This window comes from Empidonax traillii, unplaced genomic scaffold (assembly GCF_003031625.1).
Source record: "Empidonax traillii isolate 1590-97213 ecotype Southwest subspecies unplaced genomic scaffold, ASM303162v1 scaffold924:size238212, whole genome shotgun sequence".
Lineage (NCBI taxonomy): Eukaryota > Metazoa > Chordata > Aves > Passeriformes > Tyrannidae > Empidonax > Empidonax traillii.
Window position 1 is genome coordinate 207932 of NW_020956117.1, and position 18889 is coordinate 226820.

Sequence of the window (18889 nt, forward strand, 5' to 3'; positions counted from 1 at the left end):
GGCCAGTGTGTGTTATGAATAGGCTGGTGCTCAGAACTGTCAGCAAGTTTCTGTGTGTGACATGACCCTGCTTGGCACAAGAAATGTCCCTGTTGGGCTCCACAGACACACTGTTTCTGGAGAGAACCCTCAGAGATCAAAGGGACACAAGCATCCTAAGGAATTTCCTACACAGCTCCCTCCTTGTGTTGGTTGTGGTTAACCACTGTGTAGTTACAGCTAGATTTGGCTTTCCACACCAATAATACCAGAAGCACTTGGCAGGCTGTTGGTGTCTGTCAGTGAAACCACACTCACAGTGCTTTGCTCACCCAGACCTTTGCAGTACAGCACCTGTTTGGGTGTTCTTGGCCTGTCCTTAGCTATGGTTTAAACTGCACAGCAGGAACAAGGACTGCCCTTCAGTCCTCTGAGGAGCTAAGATACCAGAACTATTTGACATTTTGTAGGATTTCAGAGGGGATTTCAGACGATCCAGTAAATGTGCTGGACCTTTGAGATGGATGTGGACGAAGAGCACAGACAGCCAATGCCTTTGGAGCCTGGTGTAATAGTTGAAAAAAGGACAGTGCCATCACCACCCACCAGCTGAACTGGAGGGAGGGATCTGATGGTTCTCGGTCAGGCTCAGCAGCGCTGCAGCTGCTGGTGACCTCTTGTGTGGCCACTTGTGTGGGAAGCAGCGAGGCTGAGAACGTCGTGTTCTTGTGGAGCTGTGGAGACAGTGGCTGTCTTGAGTCCGAAACTGGAGAGGAGAAAAACAACCCTCTTTAACTGCTCCACACTGAATGAGTCGGTGTTGTAAGAGGTGCATTTTTAAAGGGCCCAAGTGATTTATGGGTTTGAGTCCCGTAGTGCTCGTAAACCATGTCATCTGCTCTTGGAATTCCCAGTTCTTTATTTATTTGTTCTTTGTGCTGGCTGCACAGTGCTCTGTGCACAGATGTTCTCTAACTGCTGGATTTATAAACACAGACTTCTTGCACAGTCTTTAATGCTCACTGAGGAAAAAGTCATTCTGGAGTTGGACAGATAGCAAGATCTATCTTCAACTTCATTTAGCATCTTGTGGAAAGCTTTTCCATCATGGTTCTCAAAGTCCTTTAAACAAGCTGTATGTCAGACATAGAATTAACTTGGTGTTTTTATAATAATAACTTGTTATTTTATGTTAATTGTTGAATACACTCTCAGTGCAAAATATTACCACGGCATGTTTTTAGTGAAAGAGAGTTTTCCAAATAAATCTGTGGACTGCTGAAGTGAGAACCTTGGATTTCATTATGTGGCACCACCCCATGAAAAAACAGGTTGGTGCCTGTTAGTAGTTCTCCAGTAGCCTGAAGGAGAGCAGGGTGCTGGCTCTGGGACAGATGGCACTGGACTGGTGGGGTGGTGGAGACCCTGCTTTTGCCTGGCCTGTAACTAGCAGAGCTGGGTAGGAAACTGCCAGGCATGAAATCGAGTTTTAGGAGTTCTGGCAGTTGAGAAGAAGATGAGAGAAACAGCCCAGCTGCTGATGCAGAGACATCTGTTTGTTTACATGTGATATGTTTATCATGTGATTTGTTTACATAAAGATATTATATATATATATTAGTTTGTGTGGGTAGTGAAGGGGAGGAAATCAGTGGATCAAATCTGGGTACTTGTCAGTAAGACTACAGTCCCTTCTTAAATAGGAATATTTGTTTCTGGAAGCTTCCTCTTGACCTTCAGTGTGAATGACAAGAAAATACATTAATATTATTGCTAAACTCAACACCATGGTACGTTTGCACTGTAGCTGGTAAAATACCATCAAAAGGTGCCATTGTGTTCCTTTCCTGGTGAACAGAATTGGAATAGTCAGGACACATTGGGGAGGTTTTACATCAAGTCCTTTCTAGCCATCAGTGGGTAGAAATGGGACAAACTCTTTGAAACACACAGGCCTTAAATGAGAAACTCCAAATCCTGATGGCAAAATGCTGTGGGAGGTAAATGTTAGCTTGAAGGGAGTGTTTCCTGTTTTCTGTTGGGCTGGATTTTGTTTCTCCCAGAAGGGCACAGGGGTGCAGTTTGGTAATTGCTGGGAACAGGCCTTACCAGCAGAGTCACTCCTGCCTGCACAGGGACAGTGGTGTGGCCAAAGGACTGTTTATGTGTTACTCTCCTGCCCTTTCTGTTGCAGAAGCTTTTTAGTGCAGGTAGGCTTCTCATTTGCTGATCTTTCTTTCAGGCACCCAAGAAAATGCTCGGGGGGGGTGAATTTTCCCTGTTATTCTTCTTTGTACTCAGCTTTCCCTAAACAGTGAGATATGATACGTCTTTACGGAGTTTACTCTTAACTTGGCATGCCTGAGCAGGCAGGGTCACCTCTGTCTCACATAAATGAGACTGACTTCATGAATTCCAGCTCAAGTAAAGAATTCCTGTTTAGAGTGATTTGCAGAACACCTTTGTTAGCTGGAGGAGCCTTCAGCATGTGGTGAGGTCATAGTTTGTCAGGGTAGAGCCAGAAATGGGTGCTTATGAACAGGAATGTTGAGGATTATAGTGCTGTTACGTGCTATGGGACTCACCAGGGGCTTTTCTGTGTCTTTTTTTCCCTCTCCCCACAGAGTGTGTGGTGGCATGTCACAAGTTTGTGGAAGTCAATGCCCTGGGTCTCACAGTAGCTGCCCTGAGCAGCTACGATTCCAGCATGAGAGCGGCTGCATATTTCGTCCTGGCTTCCTTCCGCTCGCACTTGGAAGGAGCTCGCTTTCGGGAGAAGAGCCAGGTAAGGCTGAGCTCCACTGACAGTCTGCCAGGTGAGACCTTGTAGGTCATGGACATTCCTTTGTTCATCCACAAACCTGCACATGGTGGAAGAACTAAAAGCAGCTTTTTATCCTCTTTTCCATTGTTTCTCCTCTATAGGTTTATGTTTCCTCATGTTATAATCAATAGGCAGAAAAAGTGGGGAAATGTGTTTTAGAAATTCTTAGGAATTTTGTTTGTAGGAATGGAAATCCTGATGGAATTGATATTCGAGTTAGAGCCTATGAAATATCCTGAAAGCTGACTTATGTGCTCGTGCTCCCGTTGTATTTGTTTGGGTTATGGTTCAGGCTTTTCTCTTCTGGGCTCTTGCAGTTGCTGTATCTCTTGGATACTGTGCAGAATGGAATCAGGCAGCCCAACCTCAGGTTCACCTTCTCCCTGACCCTCTACATTGCTCGTGTGGCACAGCAGATCCTGAAGCCAGGTACTGTAACCTCCTGTGCATGTCACTCCTGGAATGAGTCCCTGTGCACGTCTGGAAGAGGGGAGGGCTGTGACACTGCTGGGAGCCATGAGCCTGCATTCCTGTGTTTCCCAGGAAAGCTTTCAGTGTTGTGTAGGTTGCCTTCCTGGGGCAGTGGAAAGTGCCATTTGGATTTGTGTACAAAACCAGTCTGATACCTGGTGGTGAAGCCACCACCTCCTCATCATTTTGGGGTGGAGGTGGGCAGAGGGTGAGTGTGAGGGTCCTGCTCAGCAGATCAGAGTAGATTGGCCTGAGTGTCCTCTTGTCCTTGGATGCTGAATCACATGAAGTCACTGTTGCAAAGGATTCACAGCCTCAGGGAGCAGGGCAGTCTGAAAGGGACCTTGTGAGGCCTCCAACCCAAACTTCTGCCCAGAGGAGCTGTGAGGGCAGAGCAATTTGCTGGGGCTTTGTCCCAGAAAACCTTCAGACCTCTAGGCTGATCCTAGAAAACCTCCGGGGCTGATGACAGTCCCTCAGGGCAAATCGTTTCTGTGCTTGTGGGGGACATGACTTGGCTGTAGGTAAAAAAATTAGGCTTGAAGTGTGGAAAGGTTTTTCCTCTGCCTTTGCTGCAGATTTCTATTCTGTCAATGCAGTAGTGTTGGCCTTGGTGAAATCAGAGCCGTGGTGAATGTTTATCTTCTCACCTGCTTTGTGCTCATTCACTCTGAATAAGCTTTCTATTTTGGGGAAGAGAAGGGATGGCCAGCAATATAATGAGGCCTCCTGCAGTTCCTGGGCTGTTTTCACAGCTGGAACATTGCACAGTACAGCTGCCATTTATTGTTCTCTGTGGCTGTGTATTGGGAATGTGTTCCTCCTCCACAGTAACAGTTATTTCTCTTCACAGAGGAGCACATGTATATCAAGGTAAACAGATTCCTTCTGTCACACCAGTATTTGGACCTGAAGAAAGTGCCAGGATTTTTCCAGCTTTTCTACAGTTTTGATTTTGAGGTAATGTAAGGATCACATCTTAGGTATCCAATAAGTCCTCAGAGAATAATGGGAAAAAGCCATTAAAATACAATGAAATCTCATTCTCCCATAGGTAGTTAATTAGAAGCACCTTTGTTTTGTTTCATATTGGAATTAAAGTTATTATTTCCCTGTTTCTTTGTTGTTTTCTTAATAGTAACACACAGTGAAATAATTCATTGTGCTGGGTTTTCTCTGTGAGCACACCAAACAGAATATTCTGCCCTAGCTAGCTTACATTACTCTTCGAGTTTAGATTATTAACACTGAGTTCAAATGAAGTATTTTAGGCACAGAAACCTTTACAGTTCCATTTTCACTGCATATTTGGTCTGCAGACTGACTGTTCCTGGTAGATGTTAGTGATTAAATTTGGTAGGGATGGAAATGGAGAAGTCCAGAACAAGCTGGGGTAAGCCTTGAGCTGGCATTCCCAGGGAATCAGGTTTTTGTGCTCTTAGGAGCAGGTATTGTTTGGAAATGTCTTACGGGGATATTTTTCTTTATGGCTTCCAGTACAAAACAGAGCGTGAGTGGATCCTCAGATTTCTTGGGGAAGGGCTGCGTGACAAACATTGCTACGAGCTTTATGATTACCAGAGGATTTTCCAGGTCATTCTCTCCTTTTTCAACAGCCCTTTGTGTGATGAGGGCTCCAAGGTAAGATTTAAAAAAAAAAATACCCTCCAAAAAACCCCAAACCCCAAAAGTTTGCATGGCTTGGAGATCTCAAACAAGTACGAAGCAGAAAGGAGCAGCTGACTCTTCCCTTGCCCTCTAGAAAACCTGTTCCTTGTCGATTTTGTGTATGTGTGGAGGAGGAAAGAATTGCTCATATAGAAAGCAGAGTCACATCCTTATCCACTGAAACTGGAACAGCTCCCTGCCATCATGGAGCCTCACTTGTGTACCACAACTTTGCTCCTGCATTCGGGGTCTTTGCTTTTTTGGGTCTCTCTATTCCCTAATAACCAGCATGCTTGTTACCTGTACAGGGCTGCAGTAGGAAGGAAACTCACATACCAGAAGCTCTCAGGTTTGTGAGCATCCACCCTGAGAAATGCAGTCCTGTTAAAAGTATCTCAGATAGAAAATCTTGAGCTAACATATAAAATTGCCCTGCTACCTTAAGACGTCTTGTAAGAGTAGCACCTGTGGTATGAAGCTTTGAAAATAAGACGTCTTTTCTTCCCTGGGGTTGCTGAGAGCAGGTGGTGTTGGTGATGCATTTTACCTTGAAGCTGATCAGATACCAGTCTGATTGTTAATTATACCCTTCTAAAAGTTTGATAGTTAGATCCTGACCATTTCTGAATTTGTGAAAGAACAAGTTGTATTTTCTGTTTCAGAGTCGTATTCTGGAGATACTGCAAAGTGCTGCTCGTGTCACCAGAGCTGCCTATGAGCTGATACAGGATCACAGCCTCCTAACCTGGGTCCTGCACACCTTAGAGAAAAGGTAACTAGGGAAATACTGGAGAAATGGGAACAATTCTGCTGTCCCCAGTCGCATAATTATGTGACTGAGTATGAAAACCAAGGTGACAGATACAGAGACAGTCGGGCCTGGTGACGTTCGGCACCAAGGGCTGTACTGGCAGAACTTGCTGAACTCTGAAATGTCCCTTGTGTTTCTGAAAACAGACACAAGATGCTTTTGGGTCGTGGAAGGAGGGATGATGGAGGGGGCTTTGCGTTTTTGAGAACACTTCCTTGAAAAACTTCGCAAAACGGTGCCTTGTTTTAGTGTATGTAACTTTTAAATTTCAAATACCCACAATTCACATCCGGTCATAGGAGCTGCTGCACAGTGACTGGCACAGTAATGGATTTGAGCTGTCTAGAACATTTCTCCTCCTGCTCCTTCCTCCTCCCCTTGCCTCTCCTTCTCATACATGGGCACACACACACAAAATCTCTTCTGCACAGAGTGCCCTGACAGGTTCAACCAAGGCTTTGCACCAAAAGTGCACAAGAATATGGTCCCCTGTAGGTGATGGACCAGTTCCTGGTCAGGATCTGCCTTCCAAAGGGGTTTTCCTTCTTTTGTTTTTCAGGTTTCTGGAAAACAAAGTGATAAATAAAATTATTTCCTTACTCCATACTCTGTGGCTAACAAATCTAGGAGACAAGAGAGAAAGCAAGAATCAATCCCAGGAGAACAGGAAATTTCTTCCTATTCAGCTTGTAAATGAATTTCTATATGTTTTGATCACGTTAATCAAACACATTCGGTAAGTCCTCTGATTTTGTTTTTAATCACTTTGCATCTCGTCCTCCCTCCCTTTTGAAATTTATTAAGGGCAGAAGAATTTCTTGATGTCTGGTAGTTCCCTGCTTTTTTTCACCTTCTGTTTGGAAGTTGAGTAGTGACTTTGGATGAGATTTCTTTGACAGGAAGGTTTAGCTGTCTGATGACATGGGGAATAAAGTAACATTTGATGCACAGTTGCTCTTAGATTCTACATCCTTCATTCCTGACCATACGGCCTGTAAGGAGAAAAAACCTTGTACTTATTTTATTAATTACCACACAATAAAATACATGGCACTTGTGTCTTCTTTCCACAGGACTAATCTGGACCTGGCCAAGCTGACTCAGTACTTCAGCACCCTCAGTTCTGTGCTGGAATATCGTGCTGTGGTTGTTGAGGCCTTCCGGGAGATGAGGCGTTTCACGGTGAATGATGGAGTCCTGTCCAACAGGGAGGTGCTGCTGCTGCTGCACAAGTGGAGCCTCATCGACAGAGACTTGCAGCTGCAGGAGGACCTGCAGGCCCTTGCTCAGAAATACCAAATCAAAGAATTGCTCAGTAAGTACTGAAATGTTTCAGAGAAGGAAGACTTGGTTGAGGCTGTCACCAACCAACCATGTGAGTGAGGCAAACTTCCCAGGAAATAGTATTAATAACTTAAGTCGGAGGAGACTTGGTGTGGAAGGAGGACTTGGTGTGGAAGGAGACTTGGTGGAGAAGGAGGAAGGGAAATGGAAAACCATTTTTCAGGTCTTCCTTGCAGTGGTTTCTAATTTTAACACAATTTAGAAGCTTTGGAGAAACATAGTTTTAAAAAGGGAAAGAGCTTTAAAATGAAACTCAATTGCAAATCTGGTATCAGGCTTTGAGAAACTGTATTCTTAAATCTTAAAAGAAAAAGCAGTGCCTGAAGGCTTTGTGCTCAAAGGTTTGAATCGTTCTGAGTGTGGATGGGGCATCTGGAAGTGATACACGAGTAAAAACAATAAAGCAAGGGAAAATTAAGCAGTTAATTTTTCAGTGTTTGAAGAAAGGGAAAGTATGTCTGGACTCGTGTGACTTCTCTTGTGATCTCTGTGAATAAAATGTCCAAGGACTTGGTAGCAAGAGGTGTTAAAACAACGCTGGTTTCCTGCAGCTGCAACTGCTCTTGGTGCACATTATAGGTTTGTTTAAATGTTCTGTATCAGTTTAATTATGAAACTATCACATATTGAAGGGATAGTGTAAAAGCTTTAGTTTTTCTGAAGTTTTTCGCACCCTTTAAAGCTCCTCAGAAAGACACAAAGAGAGTTGTTGTAGTGACATCTCTAACTACTTTATGTGTGGGTTTAAAACACAATGTGTTGCTCCAAGCCTCCAGAGCTTCTCTCACCTCCAGGCTGGGTGATCCTGTTCAGAGCAGTGTTCCAGCCTGGAGTCCCTGGGAGCTGCCCAGAGCCCATTTGAATGGCACAGGCTCCATGAGGCAGCAAAACAAGGGTGGCACTTACCCTTTTAGCAACTGAATCAACACGGGAGACTACTTGCCATGCATAATTTTGTACCAGGAAAGTACATAGATACCTGTGGAGCATCTGATGTTTGTTTTGGTGGTGGTTTTCTTCTTACAGAAAATATTAAAGACAAGAACAAGCCCCAAGCCTCATCTCGTGCATATCGTCACATTCGGAAAAAGGACGGGGTAGAAGAAGATGATGCTTCTGGAGACCTGGAAGTGTCTGAGCTCGAGAAATGCAGAGACCATCTGAATTCCATATTTGCCCACTGGGAGCCTGTTTTCCCAGGGCCACCTCCCAAACAGGGAGGGGAGCCCCTCGAGCCCAATGACCTCGGGGACGACTCCGTCAGTCTCACCTGTGCATGCACTGTCCTGGTCACACAATGGCTGGTGAAGTCCATGGTGGAGCACAGCCTCAGTGAGCAGAACGTGGCACTGATGCTGCGCTGGCTCCAGGGGTGTGTGGTGCCACAGCCGGCGGCCACACGGGAGATGCTCAGGGATGGGACACTGAGGAAGAACCTCTTCAAGTTCTACACTCGGGTGTGTGAGGCTCAGCTCTCCAAGGAGCTCCCTGTGCTCAGCTCCATCATGCTTCGGCTCTTGGATGCTCAGGGCCTGGCCAACAGCTTCCATGAGCTTGTGAAATCCTTGTGCCTCTCAGCCACGACAGAAGAGGATGAGAACAGGAAAGGTAACTTGTCTCTTCCTTGTCTTTCTTGTTACAGGGCAGTAATGGGAGGAAGTAGGGAGTTCCATGGTTTTTTTTAATTCAGAAAACCATTTTGGGTGCTGATCCATGTGCTGGTCAGTGATGGCCAGATTTCAAGCTGTTTTATTTAAGGAAGCTGACAGGATACTGGTTTGTCTCCTTTGTGTGAGGGGAGTCATTGACTTTGCATGGGCACTCCCCCACCCTAGATTTTCCATCTAGGAAAAGAGAAAACTATTTTAAAACATAAGTCTGGAGGTAAATGGTTTGGTATTACTATGGGGAAGTAGAAGAGTATCTGTTCTGATTTCTCTTAATTTGTCTTCCACAGCTGTTTGTGTATTCCTGACCTCCCTTTACATCAAGGACATGTGGCTCGGAGCACAGGAGCCAGATATGTTAATAACTCATGTCAGACTGATCTGCACTGGTGCAGATGGTGAACTGAACGGTGATGACTTGGAAACTCAGGAGCAAGGAGAAGAAACTATTGTGTCTCTTTGCAAAACCCTTCACCTGGCAACATCAGGGCATTGATTCAGGGAAGTGACTCTTAATCTTTAACGTTTGTGCTCTGCCATTGTCGCTGTGAGCCTTGAAACCCTCCTGAGCTGTCCCCATAACAGACCTAACTGGTTTGGTCATAAAAATCAGTATTTTATTACTGTTTACTGAGCAGACTCAGAGGGGGAGAATTGTATTCATTGTCTCTCAGTGGGACATTAAATTTCCAATTTCCCTTTTCTTGAACAGTATGGGAACATGACATTTATATAATTTTTATTAAGGCATTTTTTACTTTATGAAGAACCAAAAAGACTGTCTCCTGGACTCTGGATCTGTGTCCAGACACAGTTCCAGTCCCTGTGTCATTAAAATCCATCCTTTCTCCATTATAAAATGGGGAAAAAAGGCTGCAGAACTTCCCACGATGTGGTGTAAGTGCAAAGAACGAGGAGCTGGAGGTTTAGCCATGATGATTTACTGTTTCTAGAAGAACCCAGTTTATTTCATGATACCAAAACCAGTGTGAATAAAAGACTGAACACTGGAATCATAGTGGTCTATGATTCTTCTTTTAAATTATATGGCTTTGAAAGCATTTATATTAGAGCCGGTCTATTTTTATTATCCTTTTTTTTTTGTTTTTTTAATTAGAAAAAGCCCATCAATGCTGCTGGAACTTGCAGCAAAGGCCCATCTCTCCACTTGGAACAGGTGAGAGATGGAACTAAACCCCAAGGGACTTAATACTAATTGATCATCTGTGAGTTTTATTGGGAATTCTTTGTGAAATCTGAATGATAGTTCTGGAATGTGGCCTGGAGGGCAGGTGAACACGGCAGTCCAGATCTGCAAACACTCAGGACCTGAAGCTTTGAAATGTAAACCAGGATTTATTAAATTGTCTCACAGCTACATGCTGTGCCCAAGTCCTTTGTACAAATTCTGTAGAGGGGAAAAAACTCAGAACTGCGCATTCCTTGTGATGTGTATTGAATTCGTTGTGGTTTTTAAATAAAAAGCATGAGACACAAGTAATGAGATCGCTTTTACATTTGAATATTCTTGTCCTAAAGAAGCTGTCAGCTCTGTATCACGACTTCAGTTAAAAATGATATTTCTTAAAAATGCTGAAAGCCCCTTAGAGGCTACATTTTGTTGCAGGGGGCTGACATCGGGAAATCTGTGTGAAGCAAAAAACCCCTTATTTTTCTTGATTACAAAAACCAAACAGGCATGAAAGGAGTTCCAAAACTAAAGATATCTTTCCATCTCACCTAACTGTTAAAGAAAATACCCATGACACAAAGGGAAGGGATTTCTCAGTTGCCTCGAGGTCCTGAGCACACCCCCCCAGTGGTTTATAGTATGATCTGTTGAGAGAATTAAAGAAATAAGAGCATTCCACCAGCCCAAGGATAGGAGGGATCACACAGTGTGAATGTGGCACCTGGGGATGTGGGTTAGTGGTGGCCTTGGCAGTGCTGGGGAACAGTTGGATTTGATCTTCGAGGGCTTTTCCAGCCTAAACAATTCCATGATTCTCTGATTCCAATGGAGGACTCAGGGGGAAGGGGAAATAAAGTGCTCTCTGTGGAAAGCAAAGCACTGGGAAGCTTTGAAATGGGTACATATTAAATGTCATGGGAGGAAATGCTTTGCTCCCCCCACTCCCCTGCCCCCAGGTTGGGTGCTATAAGCCAGGGTTGTGTTTTGCATATTATTTATTATTGCTTTTATACTTCATACTGTATTTCCAGGTGATTTGAAAGTTAAAAAGGTCTTTTTAGTGGTTATGTTCTCTGAACCATGTTCCAGTGTGTAACCCATGGAAGAACACCTGTTGTCATGAATGGGAGTATTCACGTCTTCCAGAAATTCCCTTGAAATCTCCTTGTGGAGTGGAGGATCTTAAAAAACAGGGTGATACAAGTCTGTCCTGAGTCAGGGAGGAGGATGCTCGAGCAGGCAGGCCCTGCAGAACTGGTCAGGAGAGAGGTTCCTGCTGAGGGCATACACGTGGGGCAAGAATGGTTGAAGCTGCTGCATCCTTGAGGACGAAAATGGGTCTGGACGGTCAGGTTTGCTCCCACAGTGTCTTTGGTGACGCTGTGTGACTGCAGTGGAGTTACTGTTGCAAGTAATTCCCAATTTGCAGGGAGAGCTGGTGCCAGCAAGGGAGAAGATTCTTGTATATAAAATACATTCTCTTGATATGAGACATATTCCCTTTTTCTAACACCTTGGTAACTGGCAGATGCATTTCAAGACCGTTCAACACTGACGGTTTCTTTACCATTGACCATTTCAACAGGGAAGCAAAAAGCAATTGGTTGTTGGTAGCAAAACTGTATTTCTGGGTAGCAAGTAAAGCTGATGGCTTTATTCAGGAAAACATGCCCTTGAGATAATTAGTGCTGCCATTTGCTTTTTAAAGGCTCTTCCAGATAAACAGTGTTTTAATAAATTTTTAGTAACCAAAGTATTTTTTTTTTTGCAAAAGTAAATAAAGGGGGGGAAGTGCTGAGCCATTTTATTCAAATACGGCCATTAGGACCTCCTCTTACTAATCCAGGGTTTTTCAGGTTTGATCTTTTTTGAAAGGCATTTTTTTTTTCTCCTGAATCCAGGTGGTTAACAGGCAGTCACAGCACTGACCTTATCTCTGCAGCCATGGGAATTGCACTGCTGGGTTGGTTTAACCTCTTCCAGTTTTACCTCAGGCTCAGATCCTTCCAGGAATGCCCATTTCATCCAAAACAGAGAGAGGTGTTTAAGAAGCAACCACATCTGATTATGGGCTCCTGAGGTCATCACAGTGAGGCTCCCCATTGGAACTGCTTTCTTCCATCTGGCTCCCTACAGTCACTTGTCTGGAATGTGTGGACAGAAAAACATACAGCCATCAGGGATGTGTTTGGAAGAGACACAGTCTCAGTTTCAACAGGAAGTACATCAAAGTTTTAAGAAATAAAGAAGATGCTGCTTCTAACACAGAAGACATTGAATCCAGCATGAGAGAAGCTCTTGGACTTCAGCCCTCTCCATCCACCATGAGAATCATGTCCTTGCCTGGAAATGGAGGATGACCAACAGGAAAGGTGTGAGCTGAGGGTGATCTGAGGTGACTCCCCTCTCTCCCTCAAGATGGGACCTTCGGTCCAGCCCTTAATCTTGGTCCTTTAGTGGTATTTTTAAAGAGGAAAGTAGGAACTTTGCTATGACTTGCTCTGTACCAAGGGTGAAGGGAACTGTCAGGGCTGCTTCTGGGAAAGAGAAGAGGGATAAGAGATTCCTGAGACTGTGAATGGGTGTCACTGTGGGCAAGAACAAGAGGGATGTGAGAGATTTGGGAAGGATTGCCTGATACTGGGGTTGGGAAAAAAGAAGACACAGCTCTAAGGGCTGGTGAGGAACTCATCAAGGAAATAGGACTCAAGTAGCAGGAAATTTGTAAACAGTAACAACTCAAAGATGTGTGATTCTGCCAGAAAAAGAAATTAGTGATGGGACAGAACGGGTGATATGAGAACAGCAGAATGCACCTGCCTCCTCCTCCCTGAGCCCTCTTCCCATCAGTTTCCCAGACTTCACCCTTAAAAGGTAAATAGCAGGTGAGTCCTGGCCTAGAAGCAGTAAGTTCTAGTTAATAGGGCTGAAGACAAGATCTCAACTACTACTGTATCCTTAGGGCTTCAAAGGTTGGGATGAAAACTGCACTGGGAAGAAAAATGTAACCCAAAAGTGACAATGGAAAATTTTTGAAAAGCCTTATTAATGTCCTGGAGCCATCCTGGCTGCAGAAGGAAAAAAGAAGACATCTTGAACTAAAAGCCAGTGTTTCACTGGCTACACAAACCTAAGAACCAAAATCTAAAAAGCAAGATAAAGCAAATGGTATGAAAAGGAAAATAATTAACACTTTGGAGAAAGTGAAATATAAACTTTATAACCTCAAATTTATATTACTTGCAAATGAAAGCTTAAAATATCTGTGCCTGACAAGACTAACCCAACAGAGATTTTGCTTAATGGTCATTCATAAAGCAGAAACAAAACCCCAAAGTCTCAGCAACAGGCCCAGCACAGGTTTGGGGGTTTCTTTGCTGCTGCCAGTGTATTCTATTCATTTCTCTTCTCTCTCTTTGACAGAAGCAAGATGAAAAAAACTCTTACCAAAAGAGGACATTTCATTTCCAGTCCATTAAGTAGCTAAATACCACCATCTAGCTATCCATGCTTTAAAACCCGCAGGAAAACTTGCATCTCAGAGACCCAGAGACTATCTGAGGAGAACTCTGGCAGGCTCTGTTAATTGTTAGCCATCCCTGGAACAGCAGGGAGGTTGGAGGAGGCTGGAAGAATTCCAGAGTCCCAGTACTCAGAGTGAGCTGGTCAAGCCAGGTCAGTCTAAGGCAGTGCTGTGACTGACTTCAGCCAAGACAAAGAGGTAAGATAAAACTGAAATAGTGATTCAAAGGGCAGAAAAGCTAATTCCAGGCAGTGCAGGTCTAGAGAAAGCCAAGTGCAGTGAAAAATGTCTGATGTCATTTTTTGAGGGAAACATGCTTCGAAAGATAAAGGCGGCTTCATATCCATGATCCCTGTGAGGGTGATGAGGCACCACATCTAAACACCAAATGCAGTTTCTTATTGAAATCTCTGGTCCCATGCCCCAGACCTTTTGTCTTACTTCTGTGAGATAATGTAATGGTGACAGAGGGGACTGGGACATGGATTGCACAACCTCCTCCCCTCTTGCATCTCAGACTCAGCCATCAGACTCAGCACCAAATTCTTTGGTATTGCAGAGCAATGTGTGGTGCAATCAGATCATGGAGTCAGATCCAGGACCTCTCAGTGTCTCTAACCAAGGATTAAGCTGTGGCATAAGTAGATACAGGTCATTTGGAAGACACTTCGACTTGTTTTCTGTGTGGATATGCAGGTTAAAACCAGCAGACTCTGCTGTGGAGGGTGGTATGCCCTTGCCAAAAGAGGAGACCTTGGTGTTGCATAGCAGTGGAAGAGATGCCAAATTTGCATCAAGAGGTGAGACCAGCAGGATGAGGGAGGGGATTCTCCCTTTCTACTCCACTCAGGTGAGACCCCAGCTCCAGCTGTGGGGACTATAACACAAAAAAGACATGGAGCTGCTGGAGACAGCCCAGAGGAGGCCATGGAGGTGTTCCAAAGACTGGAGCAGCTCTGCTCAGGAGACAGGCTGTGAGAGCTGGGGGTGTTCAGCCTGGAGAAGGCTCCAGGGAGACCTTACAGCCCTTTCCAGTGCCTAAAGGGGCTCCAAGAGAGCTGGAGAGGGACTTTGGACAAGAGTCTGGAGGGACTTGACAAGGGGTAATGTCTTCCCACTGCCAGAGGGCAGGGTTAGATGGGATATTGGGAAGAAATTCCTCTGTGTGAGACTGGGGAGGCACAGGCTGCCCAGAGGAGCTGTGGCTGCCTCATCCCTGGACGTTCAAGGCCAGGTTGCATGGGAATTGGAGCAACCTGGGCTAGTGGGAGGTGTCCCTGCCCATGGCAAGGGGGTGGGACTAGATAATCTTGAAGGTCCCTTCCCACCAAACCCATGCTGTGTTTCTGTGATCCTACGGAAACGTAACTTTCATGGACACCCCAGGGATCCAGCTGACCTGTGGTGGGGGTTTGCTCAACATTCCCCTCAAGCACAAGGTGCACTCGTAGGACCCACCTGCCTTGAAAGCCTCTAACCTGGCCCTGAGCAAGCTGGGAGAGCACAGAGTACCCTGCACGTCCCTGGGAGTGACAGAGAGATGGATGAGAGCAGAAATGGTGAAGGTAAAAGTTCTCCAGCCTCGACCTGTGACGTGTGTGTGTGTGTGTTTGTTGGGGGAATGTATCGGAATTATCACAGGAAAAGAGACAGGAGGTTTCCATACAGATACTGAATGATTGTCATGCCAAGGGTAAGGGGTGGATGACATAACAAAGAGGATGACAGGGGAGGCTGGTGGAAGTTTACAGGAATGATTTCTTCCAGACACTCTGTTTGGTTTCGTTGCTGGAATTGGGAAAAGGGTAATTAAAGTGGGGCTTAAAAATCAAATGAAACTCAGTCACAAGGGGCAAGTTTTGTGCGTGTGTGGGGTGGTGTTGAATACTTCCTTCAGTCCTAAAATTGTTTTCTTACAGTATGTTTCAAGCTTAGAAAAATTAAAAGTCTAAGTAAATCTCATCTAATAGTGCTTTTTATTAATAATTCCTGGGCACTCCACAGAACATTCCTAGACCTGCCTTGTTCACAATAGCTCTTTTGAAGGCCAAAACTGAACATACCAAGGATAAATATGGATATTTTTAAGCCAAGTATTTCACTCAGTAACATGAAGAAAAAGTGAAAAAATTTAAAAAGCAATATTTTAAGTCTTCCAAACACTCTGAGATTTTCATGTGTACAGAATTCTCCTGACATTTTTTTGGGAATAGTAAATTATTGGGAACATACCTCCACTGTCCTGCAATTTTATGTCCATTTCCATGTTTCTTGTGTTGTTAGCCTGCTTCCTGCTTTGTGGTTTAGTTGGGTAAGTTGCCTTTGTTATTGGTGGTGCTCCTCGAGAAACCGACGGATTTGAGCTGTGTTATGTCACCTGCGAACCTCATTAGTTCTTTTTATCCAGGTGATTTATGCAAACAGTGAATGGCTCTGGGTCGAAAGACACCCCAACCAAATAACTACATAAAGAGTGTCATCTCTGTGCAGTTACAAATGTTGTATGGAATTGCTGGATCACTCAAAGGAGTGAATGTCTCACCCAGGTTATTTTATCCCACTGGTCTGCACTTACTTTATGTCTGGTTGTACTTACTTTGCTGGAGTCGATCCAGAGCGGGACATGCACAGTAAAATAAGGAAAAGCAACGTCACGAAGGCAGCGAGTCCGACCCAAAAGGCGATGACAATGGAGTCTGTGGACACAACACAATCATCCTGTCAGCAGTACCACAGCAAATATAAAACAGCAATATAACTGATGGTCTCTAATGAAGGCTGACTGATTCAATTTCTCCTTTCAGGGCGAGGCACCTGAGTGTCAATTTGTTAAAGGTCTTGAGAGCCTCCTAACAGTTCGTTGTAACAGGGCTGAGAGATGGCTTGGGAAAAAACATCCAGTGAGTATGCTGGTGGCTACAGCTGTGCAGATATTTGGATATGGTTCCTTTTACATAGTCACAGTGCAGGATGCAGTGTGGGGCTCAAGCCTGAGCTGCTACTGCCAAATCCTGATACTGCCAAATCCTGATTTTAGGGGGAAAAGTAAAACCCAGGATCTTTAGGATGATGCCCTCAGGGAGGGAATTCCAGCTTTGAAAGCATTTTATACCAAAAGAAATACTAATGAAAGCTTGTTGAAAAGTGTCTGTGACCCTCACAGCACATCAGTGCAGTGGAAGAGAATGTGACCCTTGCCCTGTTCAGCTGCAGTGCTTCTGCAATCATCATAAAACAGTGCAAAAGGCTGCTTGCTTTATTAGGACCAAGTGGTTTCTTTAAGGAACAAGTAAGAGGATTCCCAGTGCCAAAGTATGTGTTCAGAATTGGGAAATGGGAGGATGAGGTGGCTGGAGGAGCAAAGGAAGCTGCTTTTTAATGAAGGCTGCAGTGCTGTGTAAAGCACTGCCTGAGCCACGGGCTTGCTGAGAGGTGGGATGACTCCACTCCTGCCCCAGGAGCACATTTGGTCACTGTTTCAAAAATGCTCCCTCCTGGGATCAGGGAGGTGGTGGCCAATGCCCAGGTTAAAGCCTCGGGAAGGTTGGGTGCTCTGCCCTGAAGTCACAGCGGGCGACTCACTTCGACTGGGGTGAAAAGGAAGGGTCACTGACTCCAGAGACAAATATTGACCAAGACAAAATAAATCTGTCCTGTGAAAGGACAGAAAACACTGTGTTCTCTGATACAGGTCCAGTATGTTTGATTGGGTGTTTCTTTGTGAAGAAGTTCATAAGAGCTACAACGAGATTAAGGGAATTAGCCCAGCTCGTTTTAAACCCCAAACTAGGGCTGGCCCAGCTGTATCCTTATCAGAAAGCTGAGTTTCGGCTGGGCTACTGAGAAATATCAATGTGGAGGGGCAGCTTATTTTATTCTTCCTCTGTTAAACAAAGTTTTAAGGATCTTTAATTCAGAGAACGTTAAATTAGCATGTGAAGGCCAATATTCTGCCATGCTCTTCACCAATTTACTATGGAAAAAAGCAACGTGGTGATAGTGACCAATCACAGCTCCTCAAGGGAGAATTAGGGGATTTCTGGAAAAAAAAAAAAAAAACAAAAAAAAAACCAAAAACACACACTAAAAAGCAAGGTCATAGCCCAGGGAAATATTGAAAAGCCCAGAGATTTGAAGTGTTCAAAGCCACTGGGACAGAAGTGAAGAGTTTGGATTTATAGAATTCTGTATCAGAACTACTTTGGTTCCTTCTTTTAAAAGCAGATTTAATATGTTTCATGGAACTCACTGAAGTTAAATAAATTTACTCTACGTGTCAGGTGGAGTTTGAAACAAAACTTCCTGGTTTTAAGCTCTGCAATTAGGTATTTCTTTTTAAAAAACTGGATAACATATTTTAACAATCAACAACAAGCTTTCCTATTGCTAAATTTTACCATCACCTTTTTTGTGTGTGTGTGTGTGTGCATGTTTTTAAATAGCATATTAGTTCAAGGGTCAATTAAGCTTTTAAATTATTTTTATATAAAATGGAGAGAGCTGCACAATGTTATTAAAAGACAACAAGACCACGATTTTACAGCTAGATTTAGACACATTTTCATGTAACAAACTCAGTCTCACAAAGCTTCAGGGACCAGCCACATAATGGAGAAAAGGAAGTGCAGAGATTCGGGTCTCTGTTTTACATTAAATGAAAACAACCAACGGGCAAAATTGAATCAGGGAGCTCCAATCCCATCCCAGGGGTTTTGGTAACTGCACGATTCACTTGGGCTGCCCCAGCAACACCCCCGAACAAACACTCAGGCCCCACTGCAGTCATTCAGCAGAGACCCTCTGGAACATCAATATTTTACTGCAGTCCTGGAGGTATCCTACATTTTTACAGACTTGGAATGCTTGTTGCTATCTGAGCAGAAATGACCACAGTTCATCCTCAGAGCAAAAGGCAAGGACTCGCAGAACTTAATCCACCTACACATCCCAAGAACGTGAAGACAATAATCCCACCTGTGGCTTCTGAATGTAAATATTATGCAAATACAGGAAAACCTCCAAAGTATATTCATTGCTTGACTGGTGTTTTTACTCCAGTTAAAAACTAACCAGCTGTGGGGTTGTTTCCCTTGTTGTTTTATTTTTAACTTGTAACCCACTGTTCTCACAGGGGTATTTGGAGAAGGAAGAATAGTACTGAGAGGACTCAGTCTCCATTCCTCCTGCACTGCTGACATGGCAAAATGTCAGTTTTCATCTTCTTAGATTATAAAAACTCCTGAAAGGTGGCAGACTTCTCAGCTTCTTTAGGGGGAGAAAATAAGTGGGGAAAAAAACCAGTAAGAGATATTGATTTACCCTGCTTTTAATGCAAATAAGGATGATAAGATCGCTTATAAGCACACCAGGCAATTTGTTCCACAAAACTATCAACAAATATAAATTAAAC

The 18889-nt window shown here is 44.1% G+C and overlaps 2 protein-coding genes across 3 annotated transcripts in view; one reads left to right on the forward strand and one right to left on the reverse strand.

Annotated features, from left to right (window-relative positions):
- Positions 1–9777, forward strand: part of URB1 (URB1 ribosome biogenesis homolog) — a 37804-nt gene extending 28027 nt beyond the window's left edge. Inside the window, exons 31-39 of the mRNA XM_027902966.1 lie at positions 2604–2764; positions 3121–3232; positions 4128–4234; positions 4772–4915; positions 5605–5714; positions 6313–6489; positions 6827–7068; positions 8124–8705; positions 9055–9777. Of these exons, the coding sequence (XP_027758767.1) occupies positions 2604–2764; positions 3121–3232; positions 4128–4234; positions 4772–4915; positions 5605–5714; positions 6313–6489; positions 6827–7068; positions 8124–8705; positions 9055–9260 (1841 nt within the window). The 3' untranslated portion in view covers positions 9261–9777. The remainder of the gene's footprint in view (positions 1–2603; positions 2765–3120; positions 3233–4127; positions 4235–4771; positions 4916–5604; positions 5715–6312; positions 6490–6826; positions 7069–8123; positions 8706–9054) is intronic.
- Positions 9778–11845: 2068 nt separating this feature from the next.
- MRAP (melanocortin 2 receptor accessory protein) overlaps positions 11846–18889 on the reverse strand; it is a 9229-nt gene continuing 2185 nt past the window's right edge. The window contains exons 1-2 of one of the 2 annotated variants that reach the window (XR_003573406.1): positions 13404–13550; positions 11846–12100 (exon numbers count right to left, since the gene is read on the reverse strand). Coding sequence is in view for 1 of the 2 variants with exons in the window: in XM_027902967.1 (XP_027758768.1) it covers positions 12022–12100; positions 16076–16175 (179 nt within the window). In the remaining variant the exon portion in view is untranslated. Of the gene's footprint in view, positions 12101–13403; positions 13551–16075; positions 16176–18889 lie in introns of those variants that run through there. The other variant, XM_027902967.1, reaches the window with a different exon arrangement.